Source organism: Gymnoscopelus microlampas (genome assembly GCF_963454915.1).
Source record: "Gymnoscopelus microlampas genome assembly, chromosome: 2".
Classification (NCBI taxonomy): domain Eukaryota; kingdom Metazoa; phylum Chordata; class Actinopteri; order Myctophiformes; family Myctophidae; genus Gymnoscopelus; species Gymnoscopelus microlampas.
In genome coordinates this window covers 9,960,523-9,971,380 of record NC_139939.1, presented here as the reverse complement: position 1 = coordinate 9,971,380, position 10,858 = coordinate 9,960,523, and the positions used below count along the sequence as shown (strand labels likewise).

At 38.6% G+C, this 10,858-nt stretch overlaps 1 protein-coding gene across 1 annotated transcript in view; it reads right to left on the bottom strand.

Annotated features, from left to right (window-relative positions):
* Window positions 1-2,924: 2,924 nt before the first annotated feature.
* The window catches only part of LOC311059509 (uncharacterized protein), a 564,856-nt gene continuing 556,922 nt past the window's right edge, over window positions 2,925-10,858 (bottom strand). The window contains exons 12-15 of the mRNA XM_084077519.1: window positions 5,155-5,283; window positions 4,764-4,859; window positions 4,337-4,537; window positions 2,925-3,173 (exon numbers count right to left, since the gene is read on the bottom strand). Coding sequence (XP_083933645.1) covers window positions 3,064-3,173; window positions 4,337-4,537; window positions 4,764-4,859; window positions 5,155-5,283 — 536 coding nt within the window. The 3' untranslated portion in view covers window positions 2,925-3,063. The remainder of the gene's footprint in view (window positions 3,174-4,336; window positions 4,538-4,763; window positions 4,860-5,154; window positions 5,284-10,858) is intronic.

Here is a 10,858-nt window from a genome sequence, read left to right as displayed (position 1 = left end):
TACCAATCCCATTGGTTGGTGGTCTGGTCTCCCTACTACTCCCTACTCTTACATCGCAAAATTTAGACCCTGGTGTCAGCTAGGACACTGGTTCTCAAAGTGGGGTCCGGGGACCCCCAGGGGTACTTGAGGGGATACCAGGGGGTCCCCAGATAAATGATTTATGGGAACCAAATGCACCCTTATGGGTCTGTAACTCTGAGAGTGTACAAATGGAACCATGGGGTGGAATTTGGTTCCATTTGTACACTCTCAGATGTAAATAACATTAATTTTAAGATATAAATTGGGGTCCCGGATATAGAAATGCCATTAAATCGGGATCCGTAGCCTAATGCATGTCAAACTGGGGGGGGGTACTTAAATTACAATGATTGAGAATCACTGCTAGAGCTGTAGAAATCTTCTCTTATGGGGGTCCTGGCATATCTTTTTCAAATGGGGGTCCGCGGGCTAATAAGTGTCAATGTGGGGGTCCTTGACATGAAAAAGTTTGAGAACCAATGAGGTAGGACACTCACTGGTCGACACGTAGTACTGCCCAAAGCTCATATGAGCGCAATATCTCGCACAGAAGCAGGTCTTATATTGGTGGTAGAACAGTCGACTCATACTCCATCGCACCTTTGGTGTCGCGTGCCAAAAAAAGAACAGATCTACAAGCCATCAACATCAGTTCTTCTTTGGCACAATGACACCGTACTTTGGCGTACAAATTAGTCTTTTAAAGCTGTCAGCGTGTGGTGGTATATAGACAGCCACAGTTATCAGGCTAATGTTTATAGACTTATCGATCGATCTGTCCGCTGAAAGTGGAAGATCGCGGTCGGGGTCGCTAATCGCTCACTTCAATCTTTAATCACTCAGACACCGATTTCGGTTTCAATTATTGATCTGATTTATGTCTTATGATGCGGCTTTAAAAAAAACTTGTGGAGAGATGTTTGTACAAATATTTGTCCACCATTTGATGAAGCTTTCGTATTGGTGTTATTAAGCATTATGGACATTGACAGTGGTGGAAAAAGTACTGACATTTACTTAAGTAAAAGTATCAATACCTCAATGTAGAAGTACTCTGTTACAAGTAAAAGTCCTGTGTTCAAAATGTTACTTGAGTAAAAGTACAAAAGTATTGGCATCAACATACTTAAAGTTCCAAAAGTAAAAGTACTACAATGTTTGAAAATTGCAGATCTACAAGCCCACAATGTGTCGCGACATGACGCGTTGTGAGCTTGAGGATCTGCTATTTTCAAATAGCCTAGGTATAGGGCTAAAGTGGTTAATGTGTGTTTTATAATATAATCATTTATATCTGAAAAGTGACTAGTAATTCAAGTTTTCAAATAATTGTAGTGGAGTGAAAGTATCATATTTTCCTCTGAGATGTAGTGGAGTAGAAGTAAAAGTATTGAAACTGGGAAATCAAGCAAATTTGGCAAATTCCTATCGGGGTCGCCACGGTGCATCACTCCGTCTCTGTCGGGTGGAAACCTCATACATATACTGTACAGATGTGCCATTTCAAAACTTCAAATGTCCTGCCATCGCCAAGACAGTAAATTTTCAGGGGATTCCCAGGGCAATAAGAGGGACAACCCACATGGAAAGAACCTATATGCGTCATATATGTTTGTAATATATGACCGCATACATAAAATTGGCACCTTTCCTATATGTATATGTACATATATGTGCATATATGTACATATATGTGCATATATGTACATATATATATAGGAAAGGTGCCAATTTTATGTATGTAACATATAGGTACATATGACCTGTATGTAACATATAGGTACATATATGACCTGTATGTACCTATATCTACATATATGCAATGAAACATAATTATATGATACCTATATCACCTATAAAATAGGTGAAATAGGTGATAAGTTTGTTTTACATGTACACATTAATCAAATCCAATAGAAACCCAAATGTAGAACTTTAACACTTTATTTAAACAAGTTATAATATGCAAACATGAAACATTATGGCTTTTAAAGTGGCAAACAGCTGGATAAAAAAAATATATATAAAATTAAATTAAATTAAGCTCCGGGACATGGTTAACACTCCTTTTCCCCTGCCAGGCTTTTGGAAATGCCAAAACCCTGAAGAATGACAACTCAAGTCGCTTTGGGAAGTACATGGACATCCAGTTTGACCACCAGGTTAAATGAAATTACTCCAGTTTGTAATTACCTGTACAAGACCCAGACCCAAGAGAATAGTCAGACAGAAGTTAGTTACTCATCATTGATGTTTTATTAATGAACAAACATAGCAGGCAGCTTTAACAGTATACAGTATAAAAAAACAAAAATGTATTGGCATCAAAATTTACATAAAAGTTGAAAGGACCACTTCACCACTTTTCATACAATTAGTACTCACTAATGTTCATGATAAAATACTACCATTTTTTTCTACTCTGTCTGTGTCTCATAGGAGGGCTGTGGGTAGTTCAGAAACCCATCCACCAGTGACATCATCGTTTGGCCGTTTTTTTTTATTAAACAAGATATTTTTAAAACACATTTAGATTTGTATTATCGTGAGAACGATGGCTTCCATTATCGCATTGCAACTTTTCACAAATATTATTATGAATAGTAAGTTACAGTTTCTATTAGCTTGAATTCAACATTGATGATGTCACTGGTGGACAGGTTTCTGAACTGCCCACAACCCTCCTATGAGACAGACCGAGTAGGAAAAAAAGGGTAGTATTTTATCATGAACATTAGTGAGGACCAATTTTATGAAAGCCGGTTGAAAAGTGGTCCTTTAAGTGCAAAAGTGCATCATGTTTAACATTTTGCATGTGTAATAAACAAATGGCCACAACCAAAACAGTGCTTTTTTTTAACATAGTGTTGTTCGTCGACTAAAACTAAGACGAAAAATGTTCTACCTTTTTCCACTGACAAACTAAATAAAAGCTATGACGACTAAATGTACTGACAATTTCGTCAACAAATAACTAGACTAAAATGTTAGGAAGGGACTAGTGGACAAAAATCTGCTGCCAAAAACACTGGGGAGTACCTAGTCCTTTGCAGCACGGCTTCGGCACTTATTGGTCATGGCTTTCTTCAAGCCCTCTGCAGTGAAAACATTTGTCCATGATGCCAGAGAGGAACACCGCAAGACGTAGTCTGCAGACAGAGAAGATGACATGACACAAGTCAGTCAACATGGGTTTCCCCCGGTTAAATATATACATTTTAAAGACTATATGACTCTCTACAGACTGAGCACAGCATAGCCACAGATGAGGCCAACCTGGTTCAGAGTGTACTGTACGTCCCACCAGCGCAACATGTTGGAACCTGCATTTCTTTACTGCACAAAGGCAGCCAAATTGCCCAATGATAATGTATTGGTGACATCATAAATTGAGAATATAATTTACAAAACCAAGATTTGTCAAGGATCAAGTGTATTTATATGTCCTAAGCTGGGCCTTTTACAGCAGATAATAAAAGCCCTAAAAACACAATACAGTAACACAGACATGTGTATACATTGTCACAAGATACCCCCCACAATCTTTCTAGTCCCCTTAAAAGAGAATTCCATGCTAGAATGCTTTCTTACCTTTCTATGTAGTTGTTACGTCCCCACCAAAGAGGTCCAGGTGTTTTTGTGCAAAAACTCCTTATTGCCTATTTCCCCTACCATAGGCCCTCAATGAATTGCATTGAATGGAATGGGAATTGAATGGGGCTATGGGGTGTTGTGCTAATTCGCTTATTTCCATCGAAATAAGTAGTAAAGTGTGCCGCTTGGGATATTATTTACATTATGAAAAGAGAATATATACAAAAATAATAATACTTTTGAGCAAAAGAAATAAGCGAATTAGCACAACACCCCATAGCCCCATTCAATGCAATTCATTTAGGGCTCATGGTAGGGGAAATAGCCAATAAGGAGCTTTTGCACAAAATAACACCTGGACCTCTTTGGTGCGTACTTAAAAACTACAAAGAAAGGTAAGAAAGCCTTTTAGTATGGAATTCTCCTTTAAGGGCATTTTTCTGTCTAATACCTAGATTACCATACCAGCAAATGGCAGCAAAGTAGATGACAGATTCAATGAAGGCTCTATATCATTGATTTGTTTACCTGAAACCTGGCTAACTTCCTTAAACAGAAAAGGCACTGCTGGCCTTTCTTGCAAACAATTTCAGTATTGGAATCGAATTTCAGACGATTGTCGATTATGGTCCCAAGATATCTATAAGTGGTTACCAACTCCACTGACTGGCCATCTATAACACTACTCTGAGGAACTAGTGGTGTGACAAATACTTACTGAACAGTGCATCCCCCTTCGCCTCATCTAGTTTGTTCTTCCCCTCTGGGATGACACCATGCTTTCCGTATACGACGGCATTGCGGCACTCCTCATGGGTGAAGAACACCTCGAACAACGCGTGGAATAGCCTCTTGCAGTCCTTCCTGGCACGCTGGTGTATGGCTGCCAGCTGCACAGAGGAAATCAACTGTCCACAGCCTGTGAATAGAGAGCGAGCAATTAACAAACTGCATTTTAAGACATCAGTTTTGCACTTGTAAGGCTCAGCTACATTGACCCCTTTCTGCGCTCAGTGCACCATGAAAACAGACAACTGTGACCTTCTGAAAACTTCACTATCTAGTTGCAGCTCACAACACGGATCACTCGCTACCAAGAACGTCAGGTTCAGTGTGAAATGTATGGCAAACGTATACATCCATACCTGGATATAGCTCCTGCTGCCCGAGACTGGACACTCCAGACTCTAGGTCACCGACCAGGGTGATAAAGCCCTTCAGTGCGTCTAGTTGCTCAGAGCCTAGAACAAAGACAAAAAAATCTGAGTCTACTGAGTGTATTTGTAAAACAATAAGATTGAGTACTGTTCTATATAGCTCTACAGTATATTCTGATAGCAGTCATTGATGAGTATTTGTTCAGTAGCAGGGGTCGATTTCCCAGTAAACAGAAAACAGTTTTATTTTGGGATACCAAAGTTTTCCAGTCATGTCAGAGAACTCACAAAAGAGGTACAGGATAAAGTAAAGTTTCAAGTGAGACAAAGAAATTAGCAGACAACTGAAAACTGCAACATTACAGGCAATAAAACTTACTGATACTGGAGAGCACAGTGGTTATCCTCCTCAACTGGAGCTGGTGCTTCTCCACCTCAGACCGACAAGAGTCGCAAGGCTGCCACCCTTGACCCTCTGGTATGCTCTGGTCAGATGGATTTGGTTGACCTAGAAAGATTGAAAGCACGTCAAAAACTGTAAAGAAAAGTTTTTTTTAAAAAAGTAGAATGCAAAACTCATCTATGAATCCTGAATTTGAAGGACAACAGTGCAAGTCTGCTGACACTTAGCTGAGGAACCACACCTTCTACTGGAGCATCACTGGACGGAGATGGAGGTTGCAGTACACTGGGTGTTTCTTGGTTCCACTGATCCAAGTCCATATATGTAGCTGCATACGGCTGTGCAGAAAAGAGAAAAGGCCCTTAATTGTACTAGGTCAAAAATCATCAAAACTATAGGCTACTATACAAGCTCATAGCGCAGCACCGAGTGCTGTGCTACGAGCTTGTAGGTCTAAATGGGTTAAATCTAAAGAAAACATACCTCATCAACAGGTCAGCAGGCCTGTGTAGAAGAGGCTGGAGGGTATGGCTGTAGATCGGGGTAAAAGGTATCACAAGGTTGCAGAGACATAGAAAAGTAACCTTAGTTTGTAGTCTGTCAAAGATCTTTAAAAAATAGCTATGCCTTTATGCAATGCATTGTGGATTTTAGATAGAAAACCCCTTAAGACAGTGTTCTGAACTTCTGACCACTTCTTTACTTCTGAACAACTCCTAAAATCAGAGCCTGAGATAGAGATCTAAAAAAAACTAAATAAGTAATAAAACTCTACTAAAATATGACCATGACAATGTCATTCACGTAGTGGGGAAGAGAATGGTCCAAATGTTTTGCACATAACTTACACTCAAAGCCAATCGAAGTCCATCAATTGCTTCAGGAGGGAGGAGACAGGAGGACAAACCCACTTTTCTGGCTGAGCAGCTTTGTTGTTTGGTGCCACCGCCAATGGGTTGATCCCAACGAAACATCTGAAATCATAAAACAAAAAATGGAAAAGGTGCACTCACAGCCGTTCTACAAGAGAGCACATCATTCGAGTTACACATGATGGTTCTACTTAAAGCAGAAAGTTACCTTTGAATGAATTCCAGTGTGTAACAGGCGTGCTCCTCCTGGTACACCAAAGTTGTAATAACTGGAAAAGCTGCCATTCCAGCCAGGAAGTTGATCTGTGGAGCCACAACGACCGACCTCAATGCTCAGCATCCATTGTGTAGCTGTGAGAACTTCACCTAAAGATAATTTGACATATATGGTTTGCATGTTAACAGTGTTTGTCTGTTGCTTTCCACATAACAATAGACTGTTAAACTAAAACATGACCTCGATATAGTCTCCGTATTTGCAATGCTTTAAAACAAATTAGAAAAAAACAGTAAAAAGTGTGCAGACTAAACTCAGTGTTAATTTAACTGTCTTAAGCAGGGGTCTTCAACAGGGGGTCCGGGACCCCTAGGGGGTCCTCAGAATTACTACAAGGGGTCAGAATTACTACAGGGGGTCCGCCAAATCTTTGTGTGATATGATTATATGTTAATTTAACTGTCTTAAGCAGGGGTCTTCAACAGGGGGTCCGGGACCCCTAAGGGGTCCGGGACCCCTAGGGGGTCCTCAGAATTACTACAGGGGGTCCGCCAAATCTTTGTGTGATATGATTATTTATTTTACCTTAACCACTTGAACCTTAGCATCCCTTTTCTGAGGAGAACTTTAGCCAAAAATAGCAGATTTACAAGCTCACAACGCCTCACGCTGCAAGGCGTTGTGAGCTTGTAGATCAGCTATTTTTGGCAAAGAGGGAAAAAGAGCAGACCAAGTAAACAAAAAAAGTTGAATCTGAAACACAATTTTATACAATATAGAGGGGGTCCCTGCTTCATCTCTCTCTCAGCTAGGGGGTCCATGGCCTGAAAACGTTGAAGACCCCTGGTCATAAGGATCCATTCATTCCATTGAATGGATCATGTGTACTCTCTTTCCCTAAATGAAATGATTTTACTTTGTACCGTAGATTCAAAACAAAATTCATAGATATAATAATAATAATAATAATAATAATAATAATAATAATAATAATAATAATGAATTACAGTTAAAACAAATGAGGCCAACATTAGCTCTCACTGATGTGGTCTGATTTATACCTGAAATAAACAATGACATCATGCACCACATGGAAACTAATATGCTAATGCCATGTCTAAGACTGTGTTGCACGCCCCAAAAAAACTGATCTAAAAGCTCACAATGCGTCGCTGTGAGCTTGTAGATCAGTGATGTTTGGGCATGCAACACAGTCTTACGACGAAACATAGAAGCTTTAGAAAGAAGCCGGTGGTCTGTATGACCCCCTGTATTATGACAGTCATGACGAAACTTCAACCTGGTGTTTGCACGTTCTCCATGTAAAGCCCTACATCTACATTAACGTTCAGATTTCAAATATAAAGTGCTTACCCCATGGCCACGGATGTTACAATTCACTTCGGGTCGGTGTAAGTACCCGTATATTCCGGATTGTTAAAATACAAAACATTTTAATCCGATTGGTGGCCATTTTGTCATAGAGTTATAATGTAACAGAGTGCAGTACTCCTCCCAACCGATAGGGTCAAGTAGTTGAAAGCCTACAGAAATACGGAGAAAATGGCCATCGATCGAATTAAAATGCTTTTTATTGAACAATACAGACGATACGGGTATTGCTGAGTGCCCGAGTAGACTTGTAACATCCATGACCATAGAGTAAGCACTTTATATTTAAAATCTGAACGTTTATGCAGATGTACAGGTTGTAAATGGAGAAAGTGCAAAACACAGGTTGAAGTTCGGCCGTGACGCTCGTGACGGACGAGCGTCGTGTGATCCATAGCTAATACATGACAACTGCACACCGTTTACGATACTAACAAGTTGGATAACACTTTAATTCCATAAACTAATTAAACTTACCTGTTATCTGGTAGAGTAGAAGTACGGAAGCAACTGGTTTGTAAATAAATGTTCGCTTAGCCGACGGTTAGTTAGTTCCGTGTCTCGCGCTACCGGTTCAAAACTGATAAGCTCCGCCTTGAGCAGCTGCGTGACGTAACTGTAGGTCTGGTCAGGTTCTCAACCTGTGGGTCAGGACCCCCAGGGGGATCCCCACATGATTGGGGGGATCTGTAGGTGGCAGTGACAGTGAAGTGACAATTTAAGTAACCCTTTTAATACCTAAAAAAAAATAAAAAAATTACTGCATCAAAAGTAATCAACAAACTATACCAAAAAAATGGTAAAACGTTGGCCAAATTGTCAAATAATATAAGAAAGAGGCAAAAATAGCCCATCGACTCAAGGCGTTCTGAGCTTGTAGATCAGCTATTTTCAAAATATTGATCTGTGGAACGGAGTCAAACTAAATGCCTCAACTCCAACATTACAAGTGCATATCAGGGTTGGGGGTCCCCAGTTCAAATATGATTATTTTGGGGGGTCGTGGCCTGAAAAGGTTGAGAACCAGTGAAGTAACAGGATAGGTGGGCACTCGAACATCTGCACACCTCAATGTAAAATTGGCAATTTTGTCCAAAATGTTAAAAAATGAAATATTTGGAAAATGTTTCAAAACAAAGTATACATGATTAGAACATTCTTAAACATTTGACAATTAAGGTCTAATATTTCTATAATTGCTAGAAAACCTGTATAGCAGTCATTTTGGGGCATAAACAAGAAGTTGAAGGATAAAATTAATAACAATAAAAATAACTGATAATGATGATGATGTTCACATCATGTAAAACATTTGTTAAATTGTTGTGCCTTTTGTTTTTAAACCCTGCAGCACTTTGTTATTTCCAAAAATGTAAAGTGCATTATAAATAAAATGTATTATTATTATTATTAATATTATTATTATTATTATTATTATTATTATTATTATTATTATTATTATCATTATTATGTATACTTTACATTACTGTAAAACTAACTTCTACAGTTAGATTATAACCTGACTGTAATTTCTACATTATGTTACTGTGTAAAAATGCAGTAAGTTTCTGTAATGATTTTTTTTCCATAATAAGTAATAATAAGTTACTGTAAATTTTTACTGTAGAGATTACAGAAATGTGTTACAGTGTAGATAGATAGATAGATAGATAGATAGACAGATAGATAGATAGATAGATAGATAGATAGATAGATAGATAGATAGATAGATAGATAGATAGATAGATAGATAGATAGATAGATAGATAGATAGATAGATAGATAGATATCTCCTTTATTTTGCCTCACATCTCATTTATGGCTTAAGAAACAAATGTGCCAGAGCTCAAACTTGGATTATGCTTTCCTCTGGGTACATATTAAGAAGCTATATAGGAGACTTATATGTCCTGTATAATGAATATATAGAGCCTATATATATGGATAAAGAAGCTATATAGGAGACCTATATGGCTTGTATTATCAACATATATGACCTATATGAGGGTATAAACAAGCTATATAGGAGACCTATATACCCTGTATATGCACATATATGCACCTGATTTTGACCTATATGTGAGATATATGCAGCCTATATGGAGCTTATACCAGGCATATATGTGGTATATATGCACATATATGCGCATATATGATCCTTATATGTAGCATATAGGTTACATATAGTTGCATATATGGAACATATAGATTCTTTCCATGTGGGAAAGAAGGGCATTTAAAATGCTGAATTATTTTGATGATCACTGCTTTTATGATGCTAATTAATTTGAGCAACTGGTCAAGGACCTCTTCAAATCACCTTTCGCCTCATAATGAGTCTGACACCTTCTTCAACACACATTCTTTTGTTCTCATGTATATGGATGTATGTTGAAGGGAAAAACGGGGGTGTGTAGTGACAACTTCTTTTCAGGATCAAAACAGTGCGTTTTTAAGGGCAGAACAGGGAGGGAAAAAAGGGCACTTTCAGGGAAAGAACAGTAACGTGTGAAGTTTTGAAGTGGCACATCTGTATGTCCAACTCTGTTACTCAAATTCAAAAATTGCAAAAATTCCGCATTTTGAGCTTGCAGAGTTGCTACTTTTGGTGTTTTTGTGTGATGCTGTAGCATGATCATGTACTGTAGGGTGTTAATTTACAAAAAAAAATCACACCCAGTGTGAAGTGAGCGGTGTTATTTAGAAACAACAGTGGTCATCACAGTGATGGAAGCTCACTTAAAAAAAATGATTTTTTTGAAGTGCGTGGTGATATTTATAGGTTATTATTTCATCATGCGTCTCGCTAGCCAATCAAAGCAAAAGGGTCTGAATAGAGTCAGCCAATCACGGTACGGCGGCGAAAAGGGTGTGAATAGAGTCAGCCAATCACAGTACAGGGAAAGACGAATTCCCAACCCCACTTATAGGAGCGGCTACACCGCTCAAAAACACCTACAGTTAAAGATATGGAGATAAGAGGTTTTTGCCCGACCATTTGTGTCCAGGTCCAGAACTTGCGAGTTGTAAAATGGCTTGAGTTTGATTTCGTTTTTATTCTTGTATATTTTTGTCCGTTTCTTTCAATATTAACAGAGTTCGATTGCTGTACAATCTTCAAATTACAGCAAGCAAAACAATTGTGGGACCTGCAAATGCATTTAATTTGCGTCTAAAGACAGGAGTTTCTATGTTTAGT